The following is a 24,645-nucleotide window of genomic DNA, read 5'->3' on the forward strand; positions in this document are numbered from 1 at the left end:
ACTGAGCTAGATAGACCAAGGGTCTGACTTGGTCAAAGGCATGTTCCTCCTATGTTCCTAATCATGCATGTTTTTTTTAAAATAATAATAATAATTTTGCACTATTATAACACAGCACCTGTGAAGGTAGAAGCTGCAGAGGGTTAGGTGAGTGAGGCAGGGAGCTTTCACTCCTGCTCTGTGCAGGTGCCTTTACTGCTACAACTGAGTAAAGAGGCATCTTTTAAAAGTTGTGATTCTCTTTATGGAGTGGGAGGGGAGTAACTGGCCCTCTCCATCCCCAGCATAGCATCCCTCCAGTGGCGGTTGCTGGTGTCTTATCTTCTGTTTCTTTTTTTAGATTGTGAGCCCTTTGGGGATGGGGAGCCATTTTATTTTATTTTATTTTATTTTATTTTATTTTATTTTATTTTATTTTATTCACTCATTCTTTCATTCATTTATATCTATGTAAACCGCTTTGGGAACTTTTGTTGAAAAGCAGTATATAAATATTTGTCGTCTTCATATTAATGCACTTCCTTTCTGGAAGAGGCCATGGAGGACTTGGAGGGCCGTTGCTGATGAGATTCAGAGCTCTGAGCAATTCACTGGGGGCCCATGCAGGGGTGTAGCTATAACTGAGCGGGACCCAATTCAATTCAAAGAATTGAACATGGGCCCCCTCTCCCCTGGCGACGCCCCTGGGTCCATGCCTCATGGGACACTCCCTCATGGCACACACACACACACACCGGCAACAGGGCTTGGAACTTGAACAAGAATTGCACATCCCCATGTTTGTGTCACCACCGCCCTCCTTTCCTTTCGACTGTTTGAGGAGAGGCAGCAGGGCAGGGCTGGGAGTGAGATTACTCCTTCCTTGCTAAGAGGAGGAAGTGACTTTATTTCAGTCTCCAGCTGGCAGCAACTACCTGATCTGGTACTGATAGGACAACGCGGCAGATTTATCAAGACTTTCCCTGGAGTGTATTGGCGAGGGTTGTGCTGAACATGGATATCTGAGAAGAATTTGTGACTGCTGGGAAGAAGTCTGTGAAGCAATTGCATTTTGGAGAGCGAGTGGGGTTCTTTTCCTTCTGTTTCGTACAGAGACAGATTGGATTCGCCATCTGCTGGGATTTTGACTTCTTGGCATCAGCATGAGTTCCAGATCAGGTTCACTGCAGGGAACCAGGGATTCTCTCTATACCAGCCTGTGGGACTTTAAAGCAATGACCGAGACAGAACTAAGCTTCCAGGCAGGAGACCAATTCCAGGTGATTGAGAAGAAGGGGGAGTGGTGGTGGTCCCAGAAGATAGATGCCTCTGGGGGGATCTTGGAGGAAGGTTATGTGCCGTACAATTACTTGGCCCGGCAAGAGACCATGGAGGCAGAGACGTAAGTACCATGCCTGGAAACAATCTTTAAGCAATTCAGCCAAGATAAGAGCAAGCCTCTATGGACTTTGTGCTTAACCCTCTCCTCCCATTTGCATTTTTGCTCACCTCGCATAATGTATGCATCTTCTACTGGTCAGTGGGAGAGGCAACGAGGTATGCAGGGGCAACCCACAGATTGGGGGGTGCAGAGTTGTAATCTCACCCATGGCATCTGTGAGTTCCCCCAGCATGGCCCCTAGGTTTTCAAGCCTGCCTTTAGAATCAACAGGGCTAGAAACTTGGTTCTTAATTATTTAGAATATAGTTTTAAATAAATTTAAATATGGGGTTTAAAAGGTTTGTAAACTTTTAAATGATTTTAACTGTTAATTGATTTAATGTTTTAAATGATTTTAATTGTAAACTGTCCAGAGCTGCAAGTTTTGGGTGGTATAGAAATATAATTAATAAATATATAAATAAATAAAATTTTAAAGTCTATACATATAGTGCTGGATAAGAGCTTTCTATGCAGTACGCAGCCATTGCTTTAGCACCAGTCCAATACCCTGTCCTAAGGAGGACCAAGCCTTTCCACACACACCGTAGATCAGCCGATAAAACCCATACTACACTCTGGTGTGTGTTTGTGTGTGTGTGTGTGTGTGTGTGTGCGCGCGCGCGCATGCGCGTACACGCGTGTGCATGCCAGAAACACTTGCTGAACATTTGTGTGAAGTGTCAGAAGGCACATGTTCATGTGCACTAATGATAAGATAGGAATAGGAATATAGGAAACTGCCATATACTGAGTCAGACCATTGGTCTAGCTAGCTCAGTATTGTCTACCCAGACTGGCAGCGGCTTCTCCAAGGCTGCAGGCAGGAATCTCTCTCAGCCCTATCTTGGAGATGCTGCCAGGGAGGGAACTCTGCTCTTGGAGTGGCTCCATCCCCTGCGGGGAATATCTTTCAGTGCTCACACTTCTAGTCTCCCATTCATATGCAACCAGGGCAGACCCTGCTTAGCTAAAGGGACAAGTCATGCTTGCGACCGCAAGGCCAACTCTCCTCACCATGAGGAGATACACCTGTCCTCCATCAAAGGTTTCACTTCTAGATTTCACATCAGCCTACCAGAGCCATAAGACCATCCTCTTTACATCCTGCACCCGCCTACCCCCCATCTAAAGTGAGATGAGTGGCGATCAGAGACAAGGACAAATAACAGGACAAGTAATGTTGGGTTGTGTGTCCCAGGAAGACATAGGTTTTTCACCATTTGCTGCTGGTGAGTTCCTAGAGGGAGTTGGCTGGCCAGGGTCAGAGACAGAAAACTGGGCAAGATGGCCGCCTCTAGAAGTCAGTCCCAGTGCCCTCCTGTTCCTCCCACTCTAGGTGGTTTTTTGGGCAGATCTCCCGTTCTGAAACCGTCCATCGGCTGCTGTCCGAAGAGAATAAAAGAGGGGCTTTCCTAATCCGCAGAAGTGAGAAAAATGGGGCCGACTATGTCCTTTCAGGTAAGGCTGTTTTGCTCCCTTCCGGAGAGAGGCAACCTTGGTCAGAACTCTTGATGACTTTCACAGCTGTACAGAACAGGGGATTTCCGCAGATGCAGCTCTTCAGATGCTTCATGATGTCAGGCTCGATTGCCAGCATGCCAGTGTGACTCTTCGAGGCTCAGGACTTGGGGGCTGGTCTAGACAAGCAAGTTCCCTCCCAACTCTATGGTTCTGAATCGGTCAGATCCTGGCCCTGCTTTGCATCCGGCCCTATTCCTGGTCCCCCGATCCAGCGAGAGCATCTTAAACAGGAGACAGTCAGAGAAGGAGATTGCCCTCCTGGTCTCTGCCACACTTGGGCAGCCTACTAGATACTCTGCCAGGCAGCAGAACCATGTGGGTGGTGGCTTTTTGCCCAGTTCTTATGCCTCGCACTTACGGGAACAGAAGGAAGATATCAACGCCTTTAATGAGTTGGGTGGTTGTTCACCCTCCCCTTCTTTGCATTGTTCCCTCATTGCCTCTCTCTCTCTCTCTCTCTCTCTCTCTCTCGCTCTCCTGTGATTGCACGCACAGTCCGGGATGACTCACTGGTGAGGCACTACAGGATTTTGCGCAACACCGAAGGGAATTTCTCCATGAACGCAACCCGGTCCTTTCCAGATCTGCTTTCCCTGGTGGAGTATTACAAAGCGAAGGTGCTCACCAACGGCCTGACGCTGTCAAGGCCGTGCTACAAGGCAAGCACAACAGTGATGGGCAGAAAGTGCGATTGCAATGCAGGCCAACCCAATCACACACCAACCAGCTACACTCGGTTTCATAAATGGAAGTGGTCTACGACTTCTGCTCTGCCCAGCAAAATTTGGGAGAGCACGGGTCCCCAATGCCAGGTCCACAGACGTTGTTAGACTACAAATCCCATCACCCTCTGTCACAATGGCCAGAGGTGGGGGATGCTGGGAGATGTAGTTCAACATTTGGGGACCCAACATTGGGAGCCCCTGTAGAGAAATGCTTCGTAAGTGAAAGCTAGGGATGTTTGGGCTATAGCTGTCAATCTACCAAAATGTGATTGGCCAAACCAAGATTTTCAACCTTCAATCCAGTTAGCAGAACAGGAAGCTGTCCAGCTGAAGAAAAATAATATATAGCCAGTATTTTTTGCTATTTTCCTATTTCGGTAAAATGTATGTGTGCTTTTTATAAAGAAAAGAAAAACTTTCTGGGGGCACTCTGCACATCTTAAAGGCACTCTGTCCTTACATTAATTGTTTTAAAAGCTGCTTTCTGTCAGATGCGATAAGAAAGACACTCTGTGCGTGCTCAGAGGCTCCCAGCCTGAGGTGTCAGAATGTTTGAATACAAAAGTTTGGCAGCTTTAACTGTGTTATATTAAGTAAAGTGAGGGTTCATAGTATTCCATTGAGCTTTTAATCTGTGTGTGCTGCTTCCATAGGGTCCAACTCTATGAGTTCAAATATAATATACATATTTCTAAGATCCAGAAAACATTCTATTTGTTTTACGGATGCAGCCTAGTACTTTCTCACAGGACACACTCATGATATTCATGTGAGAACTAGCAATTTTCAGCCCGTTAGATTAACGGGCGCTAGTAGACCACCCCTGCCCCCCCCCCGAGTGCGGCCGCCAGCGGGCCCAGTCCTTCCCAGTCCGCCCCGCCACCTTGGGCCTCCCCTTTCTGGCTTCCCCCGCCAGTCGGGGCCAGTCGCCCGCCGCGGCCACCGCCGCCTCACCTGCATTCTTGCTGTGGCTGCGGCAGCCACCATCGGGGCCAGTCGCGCCGCCGCCATCGGGGCCAGTCGCCCCACCGCGGCCACCGCCACCTCTGGCCAAGGCCGCGGCTGCCTTGCCAGCACTCTTCTCCCGTTGGCGGCGGCCACTTCTCCTAGGCCGCCGCTTCTCCTGCTCCAACATGGCCGCCTGTGTCTGGGCGGCCGTATCTTTTTGGGCTGATCTGGGCATGCGCTCCGCGCATGCCCAGAACAGCCCAAAAAGACACGGGCCGCACACCGAAGGCTTTTATGGTATAGGATGTATGCAGCTAAGAACTTAAGTACCATAAGAACTGTCTGGCATGATCAGACCAAAGACCATGCAGCCCAGTATTCTGTTTCCAAGACAGGCTGAAAGGATGCTCTGGAGTGTTACGAACCAGGCATATGTGCCCTGCCCACCACAGAAGGGACGTAAGTGTGTACATTCCACTCACTTCCTGGTGCATTGTTCTGCTTTGCATAATTACCTGGGCTCCATGGGCGTAACTACCATTAGGCAAGGGGAGGCGGCTGCCTGGGGGCCCCCATGCCTCGAGGGCCCCCCCCGAGGCAAGTCACATGACTATATATTGTGAAGTGTGTGTGTGCATCAGCGAGGGGCCCATTTTAAAATTTTGTCTCTGGGCCCACTCCAGCCTTGTTACGCCCCTGCTGGGCTCTGAATAGCAGAGTCAGCAGAAGGCCAGCCCATGCAGGGAGGAACCAAATGCCACCACGTCCCTAGAAGTGCACAGTTCCTTGCTGCACTGAATGACACCCCTCTTACCCAGCAGGTTGCCAGGCACAAAGAGTGATGGCCTGGGTCCTCCTCCTCCTCCTGCGCTTCCTGAATTTATAAAGGGAGTGGAGAAAGTGTGGAAGAGATAAGAATGGTGGCCTAGAGTGTCTTCTGGGAGACACTCTAGGCCACTACTCACCTCTCCTCCACACTTCTTCTGACCCATTCCCCTCTTCCAAATTAAATCCGGGGGGTGGGGGAGGAAGAGCAAGAGGAGAATTGGGCCCTGACTGCTCAGTCCATCTTATAAACCATCTTATAAATGGTCCATACTCTGAATACCAGTTGCAGCAGGAGAGAGGGCATGCCCTCAACTCCTGCCTGTAGGCTTCCAGCAGCATCTGGTGGGCCACTGTGTGAAACAGGATACTGGACTAGATGGGCATTCTTGGGCCTGATCCAGCAGGGCTGTTCTTATGGTCATGCCAGCCCTATGGACCAGCTTTGTGGCAGCAAAACCAGCATAAAATCAATATAAGAGGGGTTCACAAACTTGAGTCTCCAGATATTATTGGACTATGACCGCCATCACCCCACACAATGACTGAAGGGGGTGGTGAGAGTTGTAGTCCTCCATTACCTCCAAGTCTGAGAATCCCTACAATGTCAGTTTGTTGATTACAGTAGACATGTGTGTGTGTGTGAATGGGTCCATAGTTCAACTGTTGGACTATCAAGCAACCCAGAAGCAGATGGTGAAATGGAGAGAGAGCATAGCATAGTCTTTATTTCAGACTTTGACCAGATGAAGAGAGAGTGTTTAGCTTTTTAAAGAATGTAAAAGAGGAATGTGCGGTGGAGGTGTGGAAAGCCTCGGGGTTATGTTTGTTCTCCTGAGTATACTTAGAAACAACAACTGGCTGTTTCTTTTTCATTCCAGCAAGAGCCCAAGGCAATGCCTCACTGGGATGACTGGGAGAGGCCTAAGGAAGAATTCAGCCTGGTCAAGAAACTGGGTGCAGGATACTTCGGGGAAGTCTATGAAGGCTACTGGCAGAACAAAGTCAAAGTGGCCATCAAGGTGCTGCCCAGAGGTGAGTGTTTTGCTTTTGGTGAGGAGGTGCTGACCTCTCCATCATCCCTTGCACTGTTAGGGATGGCCCAGGTGAGAGCCCAACCTTGCTACATTCCCAGGGCCACACTACAATATAATTACTATTGTTATTGGCTTTCAGGCAGCACAGTGCCCCCACCAATCCAAGAGCAGGGCAGACTTCCTTGTTCGGTGCCTCTCCAAACTTTGTCCATGCTGCTCGTGAGCTCACAGAGGCTCTGTCATTACTAACGATTGTATCATCACTGTAGGAAAGAACTTTTCATTGGGAATAATTGCAGGCTCATCGCTGCAGTGAGGATCCAGTTCTTAGTACCAATGGTGTCGGCACCTCAGTGGCCTTGTTAGCAGTGTGGACAGTTTGGAAAGGCACAGAATGAGTAAACACCCCTGCTCTTGGATCAACAGGGTGCTGTGTTGTATGAAAGCCATTCTTGTTATTACACCACCTATGTGCATGCTGCTTTGTAGTTAAAGACAAAATAGGTCTCTGCCTCAAGGGGCTCACAATCTAAAATCCATACAAGAGAGCAGCAGAGGAAGGGGAGTGAGAGAAGTAGAAGTCGAGATAAACAGAGGAAGAATATGCAATTGTCTCTTGTACACCGGGGGTTCTTAACCTAGGGCCCATCCATGGGAGCAACATGGTGGTCCATGCACTGAATTTAATTTGCTGCCTGGTGAGCCAGAATTAGGTTTTTGAAAATAACTATTCTGAGTAAGAACATAAGAACAGCCCTGCTGGATCAGTCCCAAGGCCTGTCTAGTCCAGCATCCTGTTTCACACAGTGGTCCACCAGATGCCTCTTGGAAGCTCCCAAGCAGGAGATGAAGGCACACCCTCTCTCTTGCTGTTGCTCCCCTGCAACTGGTATTTGGAGGAATCTTGCCTCTGAGGCTGGAGGTGGCCCACAGCCACCAGACTAGTAGCCATTACTAGACCTGTCCTCCATGACTTTGTCCAAGCCCCTTTTAAAGCCATCCAAGCTGGTGGCCATCACCACATCCTGTGGCAGATAATTCCATAGATTAATTACTCGCTGTGTGGGAAAGAACTTCCTTTTGTTGGTCCTAAATTTCCCAGCCTTCAGTTTCATGAGAAAACCCCTGGTTCTAATTTTACTTTCCCACCCACCCCCACTCTAATTTTTACTGGAGCCTTGTGTACTTATATTATATACATGGGATGGAGGTCCATGGGTAATACCTGAGAGTCTGTGGGGTCCGTCAGTGCAAAAAAGGTTGAGAACATCTGATGTACATGTAGTGGGTAGTTTGCTCTTGTGTGTATGTATTTTTGATAGATAGATAGATAGATAGATAGATAGATAGATAGATAGATGCCAGGAGATAGGGTGGGGTGTCAGGATGGACCATGGCACTAGGGAGGGAGTCCTTAACCCTTTCCTCTCAGGCCCTAGCTCTAGCAAACACTGGGCCTGTTTCTGAGCATGTGCTGAGTTTGCTTCCTAGATGAAGCACCTCTGCCTATGGAGCATGTAGGTCATGGTGCCCAGTGAGTCAGGTGGGCAAAGATTGTTAGGGGAGGCCAAGCTGGCAGCTTCTCCCGGGCTTCTCCTAGGGTGGTTGTTTTGGTGGGTGCAGAAGGAATACTATTAACACAGGAAGCTTCCATATACTGAGTCAGACTCTTGGTCCATCTAGCTCAGTATTGCTTACCCAGACTGGCAGCGGCTTCTGCAAGGAAGAAGTCTCTCTCTCTTCAGGCAGGAGTCTCTCTCAGCCCTATCTTGGAGATGCTGCCAGGGAGGGAACTTTGAACCTTCTGCTTGCAGGTGTTCTTCTCAGATCGGCCCCACCCCTAAGGGGAACATCTTACAGTGCTCACATGTAGCCTCCCATTCAAATGCAAACCAGGACAGACCATGCTTAGCAGAGGGGACCATTCATGCTTGCTACCAGAAGACCAGACCTCCTAACAATGCTTGTGCATGGTTTTGTCAGCTGACCTTCACCAGGACATGTTCAAGGACGAAATCGAGGCAATGAAGAAGCTGAGGCACAAGCACATCCTTTCGCTATACGCCATCTCTTCCACTGGGGATCCTGTTTATATCATCACAGAGATCATGAGCAAAGGAAACCTGCTAGATTTCCTCCGAGGTGAGGCCAGGGGTCTTCATTCACAGCTGGTAGTGCAGCTATAACCCTATTCAGAGACAATGTTGTATGCGAGTCCAGGTGTCTCTACACATGCACATGTTTTTGAATGAATGACTGTGCATTTTTAAAAAGCACAAACCCCCTCAGATGCACAGATAGGAAGTGTACCTGTGTTCAATGTGTGCGAATAACTATGGCCACGTTCGCACGTAACAGGGGACCAGAGTTGGAGGGACCCATGGTTTCCTTACCTTTACATCCGAACCCAGCCAACTCCAGTCCCATTGGTAGCATGACCCGAGGTCGTGCTGACAAGACTCTAATCTGAACCCCCACTTTGTAGTGAGCTTCGCTACTCCAAACCAAGGGTCCAGAGAGCCTCCTTTTCTTCTGAAAAGAAGAGAGCCTCCTTTCTTCTGGAGGCTGCATTCAGCTGGACTGGAGTTGAGGCAGGAAGCTCCACCCACCCACCATCCCTCCCTCCCTCCCTGATTGGCTATGAAGACTGTCGGTCAAGCAAGAAGGAAGCCCACACAGCCAGCCCACCCCTCCTCTCAGCAGCCTCGCTGACGGCAGAGAGGATGCTCTCCTGAACATCCAAATGTGGATGAGAAAGGGGGGGGAGGGGCGCGGAACCCTGTGTTACATGCGAATTTGTCTTAGATGTGCATGCAGATCTGTATGTGTGTACACTGCATCCAGATTGTAAGTTCATTGAACACAATGTGGGGATAGGGCTTATGCCTCTGCAACATGTTAATCTGTGTGTGTGTGTGTGTGTGTGTGTGTGTGTGTGTGTGTGTGTGATATCTAGTATATCTATGTTTGGAGCCAATTGCTGCTACTAGTTATGAGAATATTGGTCAACATCCTGCCTACGTGCGCATGTGCAGCCAAAGAAAGCATGTGCTAAATTGCTGCATTCCTGCATCAGCAGTAACCTGGGCACTTGTGGATGGGGTTGAGGGGCATTTCTGCCAACCATTCATTCCCCTGGAAGCAATCTGTGCCACCAGCAAATATGTCTCTGAGGCAGCCCCGAGTACACGCTTCCTTGGGTTGCATACAGTGTTAGGATGTCAGCCTTTGTTATTAAGTATATACCACTTTCCAGCCAAAAAAAAAAAAAGTTCTCAAAATTGTTTATATAGAAAAAGGAGGAAGAATAAAAGACCCAGAAAGAAAAAGAGCCCAAAGGTTCCAAAAGAGCTCACTCTCTCAAAGAAATGCAAGGAAGACACCAGCAATAGACATTGGAGGGAAGCTGTGCTGGGCTTGAATAGGACCAGTTGCTCTCCTCCTGCTAAATACTGCATTTACCCAAGACGACTCTGAATTTGACAAGCCCCTTAAAAACAGAGCTTAAAGACAGAGCTTAAATACAGGCTATACCCTTATTGAAGACCACCTTAAGTGGCGCAGCGGGGAAATGCTTGACTAACAAGCAGAAGGTTGCCAGTTCAAATCCCCGCTGGTATGTTTCCCAAACTATCGGAAACACCTATACTGGGCAGCAGCGATATAGGAAGATGTTGAGAGGCATCATGACATACGGCGCGGGAGGAGGCAATGGGAAACCCCTCCTGTATTCTACCACAAAAACCCACAGGGCTCTGTGGGAACCAGGAGTCGAAATCAACTTGACGGCACACTTTACCTTTATACCCTTATTGACCCCAAAGGAAGATGACCCCCCTGATTTCTAATATCAGAGAATTTGGAGGAAGGGTCTTGGATTCGAGTAAACAAATACAGTATGAGGGTCGCCGCTTTAAAAGGCACCTCTTTGCCCGGTTGGTGGGGTTGGTAACCTGGCACAATGACCAAGCACTGCTGAGTCACATGGCAAGAGATGGGCAGAATGAACCCTGCCTCTCCTGCTGCTTCTCAGATTCCAAAGAGGGGCAGCTGCACATGGTCGAGCTGGTCGACATGGCGTCCCAAGTGGCCGACGGGATGTGCTACCTGGAGTCGCAGAATTTCATCCACCGAGATCTGGCAGCCAGGAACATCCTGGTTGGAGACAACAACATCTGCAAAGTGGGCGATTTTGGGATGGCCAGGCTGATCAAGGTACTTCAATCCCCGCTCCCACAAAGGAGCCCTGTCCTGAAACGGGGAGGAGGCAGGGGGCTGTTAACAGAAAATATGGAGCCTTCCCATCTGGATTTCGTTGCTGAGAGCCCTGGACCTTGTTTCCAGGGCTCGGAAGAAATGCAATTCTGCCAATGCTGCTGCTGACTACTGTTGCTTTCTCACATGTCAGGAGAGCTTCCAGCAAGCAAGCGAGCTTGAATGGCAGCTGCTCCTCTTCCGCCAAGCATGATTTTTACCTGTTGCTAAGCAGGGTCTGCCCTGGTTTGCATTTGAATGGGAGACTATATGTGTGAGCACTATAAGATATTCTCCTTAGGGGGTGGGGCTGCCCTGGGAAGAGCACCTGAATGCTTGCATGCAGAAGGTTCCAAGTTCCCTCCCTGGCAGTATCTCCAAGATAGGGCTGAGACTCCTGCCTGGAACCTTGGAGAAGCCACTGCCAGTCTGTGAAGACAATACTGCGCTAGATAGGCCCATGGTCTGACTCAGTATATGGCAGCTTCCTATGTCCCTCCTCCTTGCTGCTCTCTTTTGCTCTCTCTGGGCCAGAGAGGAAGGGCAGGCAAGCAAACGAGTGGCAGTCATGAGAAGTTGAAGGAGCAGCAGCAGAAGCCGAGGCTCTTGCCAGTGGGCTCTTTGCAGATGCCTAGCTAGCCATGCCAGCCCCCTGATGCTGGCCCAGGAAGGGACAACAAGCTGAAAATCCTGTCCCCATTAGTCATAGAGAATCTTATTCAGCCAGCCTTGAGATTTCCTGGAGAACGGCTGCCAGTCAGTGTAGACAATGCTGAGCTAGATGGACCCACAGTCTGACTCTGACTTCAAACCAGGGAGACCTGGGTTCAAATCCCCATGCAGCCATGAACCTCAGTGGGTGAACTTAGTCCAATCACTCCCACTCAGCCTCACCTATTTCTCAGGGTTTGTTGTGAGGACAGGCGGGATGACCATGAAGGCTATCCTGAAATCGAAGGAGGATGTTGATTATCCTGTTTTTGCAGGATGATGTTTATCTCTCTCACTCCCACAACATTCCTTACAAGTGGACAGCACCAGAAGCCCTGTCTCATGGACGCTACTCTATCAAATCGGATGTCTGGTCCTTTGGAATTCTTCTCTATGAAATTGTGACCCTTGGCCAGAACCCATATCCAGGTATTGTATTTACAGCAAGGTTTATAGGAAGGTGCTGAAAGGCATCATCTCATATTGCTCAGGAGGAGGCAATGGTAAACCCCTCCTGTATTCTACCAAAGAAAATCACAGGGTTCTGTGGGCACCAGGAGTTGACACTGACTTGATGGCACACTTTACCTTTTCCTAACCCTGGGTTGCCAATTCTGTGGAACTGCGAGCCACTCCTGTGTTCAAGAACTGAACATTTTATTTTATTTTATTTAGCATATTTTTATACATGGGCACCATGGCAGTGTTCACATGTGCTAAGGTGTGCACATGTGCACGCACTCATACTTTTTTGATGTCCACTCAGTTAATTTTAGATCCTACTCAGGTTGCATCAGGGAGGGCCTAGTCTGAATACATATGTGCACACAATGCCTTGATACTGCCACCCAGAACAAAACTCATTCCGCACACAGATGATTATAATTAAAGAGAAGACTGTTCCATGGGATAATTTCCCCATAGGGATCAATGGGAAACTCAAAAATATCAATAGCTCTCGATTGGCTAGGGAGCAAGCTCTGAAATTCTGCATGGCATTCCTACATGCTGATATCATTAAATGTGTGGATGTTCAAGGAGATCAGTCCACCTGTTGATTTTTAATGAATTTTTAAAAGTGTTTTAAAAACGTTTTAAATGCATTAAAATCAATGGGTGGACTGATCTCCTACTCCTTGGACATCCACACATCATGTAGGAACTCCCCGTGACATTTCAAGGCTTTCTGTCCAACCATTTGAGCTGGTCTTGTGGTAGCATGCATGGAATTGTCCCCTTTTGCTAAGTAGGGTTTGCCCTGGTTTGCATTTGAATGGGAAACATGTGTGAGCACTGTAAGATATTACTCTTAGGGGATGGGGCCACTCTGGGAAGAGCGCCTACCTGCCTGCTTGCATGCAGAAGGTCCCAAGTTCCCTCTCTGGCAGCATCTCCAAGACAGGGCTGAGAGAGACTCCTGCCTCTGCAACCTTGAAGAAGCTGCTGCCAGCCTGTGTAGACAATATTGAGCTAGATGGGCCAATGGTCTGACTTGGTATAAGGCTGCTTCCTATGTTCCTATGAGGTATTAATATTGTTGTGTTTCCTATTGATCTGTATGGAGAAATTATGGTTTAAGTTGGAAATTCAGGCATAGCGCCACCTGGTGGCGGCTCATGATCACTGCACACCCCTCATATTCCCCAACCATAATGGTCAAAGGCGAAGAGGATTCAGGGTTTGGAACCTTTGGTCTACAGCACAGAACTTCTGGCACATGTTTTAGCCTCGGTTCAGTAAAAACACAGCCTTCAGCTTGTCTTTTCGTGGGAACATAATGTAGTGCTGCAGAGGACTACATTACTACTTTCTCCGCTGCCTATTGCTTATCTTGTGGGAAGGAATTCCCATTCTGGTGAATGATATTTTATTTATTTATTGGTGGACAGAACTGTTTGGAAGTTAATATAGCTAGATGGACCAATGGTCTGACTCAGTATATGGCAGTTTCCTGTGTTAATATGTGCATAGCATCACCAATGTCTCATTAACTTGTTCACAAATTATCTAGAAGTTGGGGTAAGCAGCAAAGCAGCCAAATTTGCAGATGACACTGAACTATTTAGGGTAGTAAAAACCAAAACAGATTGTGAGGAGTTCCAAAAGGATCTCTCCAAACTGCCTGTAGGCTTCTCAGTAGTATCTGGTGGGCCACTGTGTGAAATAGGATGCTGGGCTGGATAGGCCATCGGCCTGATCCAGCAGGGCTGTGCTTATGTACTTGCATGCTGGATATGCAGAAGGGCACAGCTTCATTTCCCAGCATCACCATTTAAGAGCCTTTCGAACAGCAGAGCTGAGACTTCGAAAAGCTGCAGCCAGTAAGAGTAGACTGTACCAGAATAAATGGACCCAGCATTAATAAAGGCCCAGCCCAATAAGCCATTCAACAATGTGCTTCACTAAGGAAGAAGCATAGCTTAGTAGAGGAGCACATCTAGAAGGCTCCAGGTTCCGTTCATAAGACCAGAGGAAGAAGCTGCCTTTTACTGAGTCAGTCCCTTGGTCCATCTAGCTCAGCCTTGTCTGCTCTGAGTGGCAGCAGCGCCCCAAGGTTCCAGGCAGGGTTTTCCCTTTCCCAGCCCTAACCGGAGAATCCAGGGATTTAACCTGGGACCTTCTGCAGGCAGGCAGATACTCCACCTCTGAGCAATGGTCCCATCCCCTAAGAGGGAATGCTCCCATGTGGTCCCATTCAAATGCAAGCCAAGGCTGACTCTGCTTAGCAAAGGGGACCCTTTGTGCTCACTCCCACAAGACCAGCTCTCCTCCCGTGAGTATCTTGCAGAGGAGTGCTGGCAAAAACATCTCCAGGAGCCCCTGGAGACCCACTGCCAATCAGAGAAGAGCCAGCGTGGTGTAGTGGTTAGAGTGCTGGACTAGGACCGGGGAGACCCAAGTTCAAATCCCCATTCAGCCATAAAAAAAACTAGCTGGGTGACTCTGGGCCAGTCACTTCTCTCTCAGCCTAACCTACTTCACAGGGTTGTTGTGAAAGAGAAACTCAAGTATGTAGTACACCGCTCTGGGCTCCTTGGAGGAAGAGCGGGATAGAAATGTAATAATAATAATAATAATAACAGGCGAGATCAATGATTGCTCTGACTCGAATCTTGCAAGCTCTGCGGTTGTTCTTGCTTGTTTTATCCTTTGAGCTGTTTTGCTCACGAGCAGGGAGGAACGGCACTAGGGTTTGCAGGGAGGAAGCCCTGAAGAGATTACCTCTCCGCAGACGATCCGCCCAGACGGGCACTGGCTGCTGCCACTAGCTCCTCCGAGGGTCAGGGTGCCGGAGCGTGTCATCCTGTATCGCCCTACCCCCCAGAGCGCCAATGATACACTGTGCAAGTGCATTATGGAGGTCCCCCTCTCCTCCCTGAGAGCGCCGCAGTCTGTCAGCCGCGGCTGCAAGACAGACGTTTTTCAAAATGAGGTTAGGAAAGCGCTCGCTCTCCTAACCTCGCTTCGGAGGGAGGCTCCACAAGTGGGTTTGCAACCGCCGTGTCGCCAGGATCGGACTGATCCCGGCGGTACACACGTGTGCCAAACCGGGCCGGGCTTCCTTAGCCCAGTTTTGCAAGCGCATGTGTATAGCTTCTTTGTTTCCCCAGCACTATTTAGACTGTAAGTGCCTAGGGGCAGGGACTTGTCTTTCTGCTCATGCTATTCTACAAAGCACAGTATACACCGATTACGGAATAATCAGAATAATAACCGCCCAGAGACTAAAGTTTGGGAGGTATACAAGTTTAAAAAATAAAATAAAATAAATAAAATAATCATGATGATGATGACAACTATCTATCTATCTATCTATCTATCTACACACACACACACACACACACACAGAGAGAGAGAAGAGAAGAGCTATATTACTGTAAGGCTGCAAAAAATTTAAAATGTTAATTTAGTAGTGTCTTGTCTGACTAATTTTCAACGGCAGCTCACTAATCACCCTGTTGCCATCTCCTTTGCAGGTATGACCAATGGGGAAGTTTTCAGTCAAGTCCAAAGAGGCTTCAGGATGCACCGCCCTCCCTCCTGCCCAGTCACCATGTACAATATTATGCGTCAATGCTGGGAACTCAGTCCAGATGAAAGGCTCAACTTCAAGCAGCTCAAAGGGCTGCTTCAGAGTTTCACCAACTACGAGAATCCTGAATAAAAGGAGCCTTTTCTCTTTTCCCTTCTCTTAAAACCTCATCCGTGTGATATGAAGAGGGACCTTGAGGATACTGAAATGCACACGTTCTTAGAGGGCAGGCGTGGAGGCTCCGGCCTTCTGTGATCCGTGCCACTGAGAGTGGAAATGAAGCTTTAATGAAATGCCGTCCAATTCGCCGTGCCCATTTCGCCAGAAGCTGGGGATCAGGCCTCTATCTCAAAGATCTGCGGGTGTTAATTTGGATGCTTCTTTAGATATCAAAAGGGACGTGCACAAGAGAGGAGAATCCACGCACAATGTTTCTACACGTACTACTGCACTGGAAAGAATCAGAAAGGCACAGAGAACCACACGCCTCTTGAAGATGAAGGTTGCATTCCCAAGACAAATCTAAATGGATCTGTGTATTTCCCACATCATACAACGTTGCCACTCAGATCGGAAATATTTAGATTTATATGTAAACATTTTCTTGTTGTTCAGAAAATCACATGTCCTCCAGGAGGGGATCTCGGGTGCCGGCCACAAAAACGGTGGTGGATTGTGTGCTTCTTTAGGAGTGCACCTGGTCAGCAGAAATGGGAAAAGGTGTTATCTATGAGATCATTCAGAACAAAAGACAATTGTTACTGTTAGAAAGGGCTCCCTGCACTTTATATGCTGCATTTCACCATAGTCATAAGTTTGTGGTTTTAAACCAAGCTGGGGGTGAGGGGGCCGAAGGAGGTGCAGCTGCCTCTGCGTCCTGGCTACTGCTCCTCTCTCTCCCATCCCACCCTGCCCCAGTGTTGACGAGAGCCGCGCTGCCTTCAGGCTGATCATTCATCAGGTAGAGCTGCAGGCTGCTGGCCATTCGTCAGAGAGAATCTGCCAGTTGAGGATGGAATGCCACAAATCTGACCAAGTTGGCTAACCTGAAAAAGTGGATGTTTCAATAAATCAATGAGTCTTAACAGGCAAGCAGAGTTCTTGTTGTTTTTGAACAATTCCTTTCAGAATTTCTTAGGAAGTTAAATAGTGCTGGAAACTCAGCACTCATGGCGCATTTCTGTACATCAGGAGACTTGAAAGATACATTAATTATTGGGTTTTAGTTCTAAAATCTTGTCCATTTAGGACATTGTCCCTGACACCCCAAGTAACAAACCCTGCAAATAACAGGTCATCAGCATAAATGGTTGGCCTCTGTGGTTAAAAAACTGCTGGGGTTCAAATGTACCCCATTAGGGGTATGGTTGTGCCCCTCACATAGTTGATTTGAAAAACACCCACCAGCAGTGAAATGTGTTCTTCTGGGACTTGATTTGCCTCAACATTGTTGATTATGGATCAGGTTGCTTTCAAAGTCCACTATAATGGCAAATTTGCAAAATTTTCAGCATTTTCACCTCTTAGCAGCTTGCAATGTTAAGGACACAGGAAAAATTCATGATCTATTCTTAAGAGGAAGGAACTTCTTCTTTACCTTCCTGTCTCAAGAATGCCAAGTTATTGCACCTTTGATCTTTCAAAATAAAGTCATTTGCCAACAGTCATCTCTACCTATAAATCGGGGCTCCATTGCCTCTTTCCTACCAGCAAGGACACAAAAGCAAGTAAGAGCAAAGATCAAGCAAGAGAAGGCAAGCACTTCTGTGTGCCTGTGACCAAGCGCAGGACCCCCTCAGATGATCCAAGACCAGCCCATGCAAGAGAGTCAAATGAGGATATAACAGAGAGGCATCTATGGGCCCCAGGTTGAACCTGCAATGAGTGGGAAGCTCATGCCGGCTATTACAGGTATGATGAGGAAACCCTGATAAAGTGCATTCAGCTGTGGTGGGCAGGGTAGAAACTGGAGCCACCCTTCCCTTTACACCTGATAAGGCAAGCAGAGTGACAGAGGAGTTTAAGAACATAAGAACAGTCCTGCTGGATCAGGCCAAGGCCTACCTAGTCCAGCATCCTGTTTCCCACAGTGGCCCACCAGATGCTTCTGAGAATGGCACAGGTAAGGGGTGAGGGCATGCCCTCTCTCCTGGGCGCTTTCCAGCTTATCCACTCAACAGCAGCCAAATGCTTCGGGTTCAGGCAAATCACATTCAAAATGTAACTAGCAAAGCTACCAACAGAGGGAGCAGTCTCAGGAAAATCAATGACCGGAAAATACAGCAACCTTTTTACACCAGACACATGTTATAGCAATAAATCTCAGCGGATAAATCTGAAACAAGGCATCTGAAATGCGAATGTCACCCTGCTGACAGCATAGGGACTGCGGTGTCACCACACAGGAAGTGTGGAAGCACACTTCAGAGGTACGCCGTGACCCCGTTGCAGGGTCTAATCTGGAAAGGGCCCAGCTGCTGTTGGTGGAGAAGAAGCTGAGAAAGAAGAGGCAGAAGGATCCCGGGTTCCAGCTGCAGTGTGAAACAAATTGGAGCTTGAGGGGATGCTCCACCCCACTAAATGGAGGAAGAGGGTGAGGTCAACCAGGGCAACTTCAGAGAGGCGCTCCCTGGGAAGCAAGAGGCAACAGACATCGTCTGCAAAGGGATGTGGTGACCAACCTGAAGGGCCCACGGCAGAGACAAGGGTTTGGAGCCCTGTGGAGGATCAGGGAAGGATACGGCTCCAAAGAACAGCCGCTCCCACCCCAAAAGGTTTCTGTACTCTAGGAAGTTTCAAGAGATTGCACCTGTGTCTGATCTGATCTGTTGCAGGTAACACTCTGGCGCCCGTTTATGTAGAACTCTCACCTGGTGGGAGGAAATGGCCACTGTGCCTCTCTGCCATCCATGGCTGCCAAGGTTGGCCAGTATGCAGCCCTGGATTTTTTTTCCCTAGGGGGGAGGCATCATGCACTGTTTCATCACACCAGTACTTTTTTTTTGCCCGCACATATAAAGTGGCACATATAAATGGATATAATTCACATAATGCAGCTATGTGCTGACTGTGTGCAATTTTTAAAAAATGTCAGTGCGTGTTTTCTGAAATCGCCCCCCCGAGTTCTTATTGCAAATTTGTGGTTTTTTCCCCTAATGAAGTTTTAAAATTTTTTTAGTAAAGAAAACTCTTTTTCTGAGTTAAAGAAATGTGTTAATGTGTGCCTTCTAGCTTAATTAATTCTAAGAGAATAATAAACAGTGTGTTTTCCAAGTTACTTAATATGATTACTGGCTATTTGTTGCACAGATGGGTGGGGTACAGTTACCCCATGATGACGATGATGTTTTCATTTTCATGGGGTCCCCTGAAGGTTTAAGTAAGGGCGGAAAGGATTTCAAGGGCTGAATTGCTGAATAAATTGACAGTCTGTAGCACATGCAGCATGTGCATGCAAAACAAGGCATAACAGCCTTTATAGTCTCAAGGGTCAAATCCAGTGTCCCCTCTAAGGCGTGTGCACACTCACAAGTTTTTTGATGTCTGCTTAGTTAATTTTAGATCCCTCTCAGGTTGAATAAGGAAGGCCCCACTCTGAATGCACATGGGCATACACTGCCAGTCTGTGAAGACAATACTGAGCGAGATAGACCAATGGTCTGACTCAGTATATGGCAGCTTCCTATGTTCCTATGTACTGCCACCCAGAACAGAACTCATTCTGCACACAGATACAAAAATTTAGATAGAACACTGGTCAAAACCCATGATGAGTAACAATAGCCAAAAAACAAACAAACAAAAACCCCGAGTGTGTGTGGTGTTTTTAAAGGTTTTTGTTTCTTTTCTCCCCGGGGCTCCAAGCAGGGTGTAGTTCTGTAACACAAATTTGCATGTTTAAAGACCAAGTTTCAATTCCTGGCACCTCCTGTTTCAGGATATTAAATAGCAGGACTGGGGAAATCCTCCGCCTGGGTTCCTGGAGAACCAGCCCAAGTACAAAGAAATGATTGCTTGGTCTGACTCAGCAAAAAAGCAGCTCCTAGAAAGCTGGGAAAGGCCAGCCGCGTGACTTCTCACAGGAACCAGCTGCTAAATTATCCATGGCATTTAAGAGTGGAAGGAACCTTTAAGAAGGGGACCACCCAGGCTAGACTAGCTGAGCAAACATACCTGCCGATCATCACCATCTAACTTGGCAAAGGGGCACCTTTTAATGTGGTGATTCTCTTTCGTTAGCAGGGGGAGAGTAACTGGCCCTATCCACCCACAGCACAGTACCTCCAGTGACTGTTGCTGGTGTCTATCTGATGTTGCTTTTTATATTGTGAGCCCTTTGAGGACAGGGATCCATCTTATTTATATATTATTTCTCTGTGTAAACCGCCCTGAACCATTTTTGGAAGGGCGGTATAGAAATCAAATTCATCATCATCATCATCATCATCATCATCTGGAGGTCTGGGTAGAAGTGGGGAGACCTGCTTAAGAACTTCTTTTTTTTTGTCCTTAATACTAGTTTATCACCTTGCAGCATTTACTAACACAGTGAGTAAAGCATAGCAGAACTGAGGATTTGTTTTCAACATAATTTCCCTGCAAGATGTATTTATGGCTAGAGTCTTCATGCTGATGAGAACAGAACTAGAGGCTGGCAAGCATTTCAGAGTACATAACACCTGTTAGGTCTAGTCCAGATAGAATCTTGTTTCTAGCAGTAATCAACCAGATGTTTGGGGGGCACCCACAGCAAGCAATGAGGATAATAGTGTTGGGAATTCTCTCTGGTAAGAGAATCCCTTTTTCATTATAGCAGAGTGCACAGACGGCACAACACAGCAGAATTTGGTTAGGCATGCGTGTATGTTGAGAGTAAAGTACTGTAACTTGGAGCCAGTTCATAGTTTCAAATCAATATATATGGCATTTATTAGAGAACTCCATTCTGGATAGGAAAGTGAGGAGTTAGGATCTCTAATCTATCTATCTAGCTGGATGCAGATTGATTCTGCATCTCTGCACACATGGTGCAGGGGAGAGGAGCTTCCATGTTGCAAGGTAGAAGGAACAGGAAGGGAAGGGAGAGAAAGGAAGTGGCTGGAAGGAAGTGTCCCTAAGAGTAGCAATCTACATTCCAAAGGGATCGTGTCAGAGCAGTAGAAAAGGGATAACCAAGGTCTTGGCCCTCTGACTCACTAATCTGTCCTCCTATGTCATTGGGACAAGAGACAGTGCATAGTCCTTCACTTCCAACAAATAGTTCTTCCCTGCTGTTGCTCCCCAGGAACTGGTATGCTGTGGCATACTGCCTATGAACATGGAGGTTCCATATTTCTGTGGCTGATGTTTTTATGCAAGCCAAATGAAAATGATCTGTAGTTTAATCCAGAAATTCCATTCCATTCCCACTGATGAGAGACTTGTAACAAGAGTATGCTTGCTGTGATATGGAAGGGGGTATGTGTACTGCTTATAGTTACTCTGTGTGGATGGGGTTGACACTCTTCACATGCGCTGTTATCTCTTAATGTGTTAACGGAAGTGACCAATGTTTTGCAGGAATAATGTGATGTAGCTGATCGACTGATTGATTAAATGCCATCAAGTCAGTGTCAACTCTTAGTAAACACATAGATAGATTCTCTCCAGAATGATCTGCCTTCAACTTGACCTTTAAGGTCTCTCACTGTCACTCTCCCACTCAAGGACACTGGAGAGGAGTGGGGGACGGGCAACTTACCAGAAGGTGGGGAGGCACCTGAGGAGGAGCAGGCAGGTGATATGAATGGGGAGGGAAATGAGATAGGCCGGGGGGGGGGGGGGGTGTTTGGCGCAGGATGGGCCAGGTGACTTTGGGAGAGAAAGGTCAGGATCTGAGCCAGAGTCTGAATGGTCACTATCTCCTCGAGCACACAGACGGGGAAAATGCCAGCAACAGGTGAGAGAATTACGAAGGCATCATCGACTTGAGGTCCAGAGGCAGCAAGAGTTAGATTGAATCTATGACAGCTGGCGGGGGTGGAATGTTGATTAAGTGCACGTGACCACTGACTATAAATCAGGCAGCCTGTGCCTTAACAACAGCTGGAAACAACATGTCAAATCGGCTTGGGCCTCTACCGGAGAGATTGTGACCTTGGAATTTGGGCTTCTCCCTCCTCACTCCTGTATCCCTGGTGAGATTCTAGCAATAAAAGACTGAAACCTGAGCTACTGGCTTTTGTAGCATATACCTCTGGCCAGCGTCTTCTGTCAAGTGAGCTTGTGACATTCAGTGGAGCATTCATGGTTTTCGTAATGGAGTCCATGCACCTTGCTGACGGTCATCCTTCAATTTTCCCCAGCATTATAGACTTCTCAAGGGAGCTGGATCATCGCATGAAGTGTCCAAAGTATGATAGTTTGATTCTGGTCATTTGTGCCTCAAGTAGAAATTCTGGATTGATTTGTTCTATGATCCATTTGTTTGTTCTCCTGGCTACGGTTCCTGTTTTCTTGGCCCATGGTATCCTCAAAAATCTTCTCCTGCACCATAGTTCAAAAGCATCAATACTTTTTCTATCTTGCTTCTTCAAATCCAACTTTCACATCCATAGAGTGTCACAGGAAAAACCATTGTCCGAACTATTCTAATCTTTGTAGGTGCAGATACATCACGGCATCTAAATATCCTTTCAAGGCCTTCATTTCAGCCCTACCATGTGCTAGTCTGTGGCATATTTCTTGACTGCTGGATCCTTTACTGTTGATGGTCGATCCTAAAAGGCAGAAGCTATCCACCACTTCAGCCTCTTCAGTGTCAGTTCTGAGGTTGGTTGCTGTACCCGTTGTCATTAGTTTAGTCTTTTGACATTTAGTCGTGGTCCCATTTTTTCACTGTGCTCCTTGACTTTCATTACTAGAGCTTGCAGAACATCCGCATTCTCAGCTCGCAGAGTGGTGTCATCAGCATAGTGCAGGTTATTGATGTTTCTTCCTCCAACTTTAAAACCACACTCATCTTCTTCCAATTCAGCTTCTCTCAGTATATGTGCAGCATATGAATTGAATAAATAAGGAGAAAGTATACAGACTTGTCTTACTCCTTTGCCAATCTGGACAGAGCTACCAAATACTTAATAGTGCAATAATACAATTTAAATACAACAAATATTTATATACCACTTTTCAACAAAAGTTCCAAAAGTGGTTTACTGTACATTGATAGAGATATATAGAAATCTATTTACATAACAGATTTAGGAAAAGCAATCAGGCATAATGAAGTGATGAGACTCACATTTTTAATAGAAATAGTTCTTTTTTTAAAAAAATGAGGAAAAAGGCAATGCTAGTGAAGAAGATCCTCAAAACTGAACACACAGACATAATTTTTTCTATGGAAATAATCTTCCATTATATCTTTAGATCAGGGCTGCACAACTTGGACCCTCCAACTGTTTTTGGACTATAACTCCCATCATCCCTAGCCACAGTGGCCAATAGAAATGAAAGGAATTGCAGCCCCAACATCTGTAGTGGGGCCACAGCTGTACTTTAGCAGAATTCCAAACAAATGGAATTCCACAAGCAATAATGAAGAGGATTTTAAGGCACATTTTGTTGGATCTAAAGCTGTTCCCAGATAAAAACAACACTCTTCTATTTTCAAGGACTATCTTCTGACGAAGGAGAAATTCAAACTAGAGACAGGGTGCTGGTGGCTGGTCAGTGATCTGGAGCAGTCACATTCTACAGGATGACGAAGTTTGCATCAGGGCACAGTATAGGACAAATTGCATGGAAAGAACTTGGCTTACTTACAAGCATTGTTGACAAAGGTTAGTAGGCTTATTAAACACAAAGGTTCAATCAGGAATAATGAATCATTGCCTCTGTCTGTAGTAGTTTTGCTACAACTTCTGTATATTCCCAAAAGGAGATAAAGAGGAGGAACTTCTTTGTCAAGAGAACCTCCTGAGAACCATCCTGACAAATTCCTTCAATAATATTTGAAGCAGATGTGGGGGTTTTGGATCAAAGGCTGACAATTAGCTTGCAATGGAAACAAACTTACCATAAAAAATGTGCACAAACAACTTGCTCAAAGACAAACAATAGAACACATCACAACAACAAATATTTATATACCGCTTTACAACAAAAGTTTCCAAAGTGGCTTACACAGAGAAATAAAATGGTTTCCTGTCCCCAAAAGGCTCACAATCTGAAAAGAAACCTAAGATAGACAGCAGCAACACACAGTGAAAGTACTGTGCTGGGGTTAGGGTAATGCTAGGGTTAATTAACATCTAAATTACTACAGGCGTTTTCAAATGTGGGTCCACAACTACAGCTCCCATCCTACCCAACCACAATAGCCAAAAGCCATTGCAATTTGCATCAGAGAGTGACGGGAATTATAATTGAATAACATATATGAAAAGGATTGCAAATTTTAGAACATACACAAGAAAATTCTTACATACTCTATTTTTTACCAAAAAAAAGCAGCCCTACCAAAGTAGAGCCTCAAAAAATTAGTTAAACACTCATAAATGTTCCTCTCCACGGAAATCTTTAGTAAAAGGCGAAAGATTTATACGATCTGAAGAGAAACCAGAGTATGAACATCAACTCCCAACCAGGCCAGGTATAGAAATGTCCCCGACCAAATAGGTTAGGGTCTCCCCTCTCAAGGTGCCTTGCGCCTCCGTACCAGCCAGGAGCGAGAGGTCCTGATGGAGATCTGCGGGGCTGCATTCTGTTCCCGATGTTTTCATCGTAAAGGCGGGCCAAAATCACGGGAAAGCGCCTCGGTCTCTCGCGCAATGCATTATGGTCGCGGCCAGATGCAAATAAGCCTTTCGGACAGAGTCCCCTCCGACTTTCCAGCTCGGTGCTCCAATCAATCCCTCCAGGCTTCCCTCCCGGGACACGAGCCTTTGAAGTCGAGGAGGTGCAAAGCGCCTTTGCAGCTGTTGCTGAAAGGACGCTGCTGCTGCTGCGATGTGGCGGCTATGAAAAGGAAGCGCGCTGTGATGACAGAGCTCAGGCGGCCCAGCATTGGGAGGCCAGGCTGAGCGAGGAAGGAAGCCCCGAGAGGGACCGCGGGCTTGCAGGTTGAGGGGGTTCGCATGCAAGCCGACCTAAAGGCCCGAAATGTCCCATTTTAGCTGAATGGCAGAC

At 47.1% G+C, this 24,645-nt stretch overlaps 1 protein-coding gene and 1 non-coding gene across 3 annotated transcripts; one reads left to right on the plus strand and one right to left on the minus strand.

Moving 5' to 3' along the window:
* Positions 1–921: 921 nt before the first annotated feature.
* On the plus strand, positions 922–16,671 carry PTK6 (protein tyrosine kinase 6). Of its 2 annotated transcripts, none has more exons than XM_053251175.1 (8): positions 922–1,381; positions 2,760–2,881; positions 3,440–3,603; positions 6,324–6,477; positions 8,463–8,621; positions 10,513–10,694; positions 11,762–11,873; positions 15,422–16,671. In XM_053251175.1, exons 1-8 carry the CDS (start codon positions 1,143–1,145, stop codon positions 15,607–15,609), a joined length of 1,320 nt encoding a protein of 439 aa, XP_053107150.1. In that variant the 5' UTR covers positions 922–1,142; the 3' UTR covers positions 15,610–16,671. The 2 variants fall into 2 exon arrangements, with proteins under 2 accessions (XP_053107150.1, XP_053107149.1); XM_053251174.1 differs by having other exon boundaries at positions 11,720–11,873; positions 15,422–16,669.
* A 7,297-nt stretch (positions 16,672–23,968) lies between these two features.
* LOC128325518 (U5 spliceosomal RNA) lies at positions 23,969–24,084 on the minus strand. Its single transcript, XR_008307501.1, has one exon. It is a non-coding gene; the product is annotated as a U5 spliceosomal RNA (small nuclear RNA).
* Positions 24,085–24,645: the final 561 nt, after the last annotated feature.

The sequence above is a fragment of the Hemicordylus capensis genome, chromosome 4 (assembly GCF_027244095.1).
Source record: "Hemicordylus capensis ecotype Gifberg chromosome 4, rHemCap1.1.pri, whole genome shotgun sequence".
In the NCBI taxonomy this organism is placed as follows: Eukaryota; Metazoa; Chordata; class Lepidosauria; order Squamata; family Cordylidae; genus Hemicordylus; species Hemicordylus capensis.

Coding starts and splice junctions, on each gene's coding strand:
- PTK6 (XM_053251174.1), top strand. CDS start 1,143: ATGAGTTCCAGATCAGGTTCACTGCAGGGAACCAGGGATTCTCTCTAT. Junction 10,695..11,719: donor GGATGGCCAGGCTGATCAAG/GTACTTCAATCC, acceptor CTGTTTTTGCAG/GATGATGTTTATCTCTCTCA. Junction 11,874..15,421: donor TGGCCAGAACCCATATCCAG/GTATTGTATTTA, acceptor TCTCCTTTGCAG/GTATGACCAATGGGGAAGTT.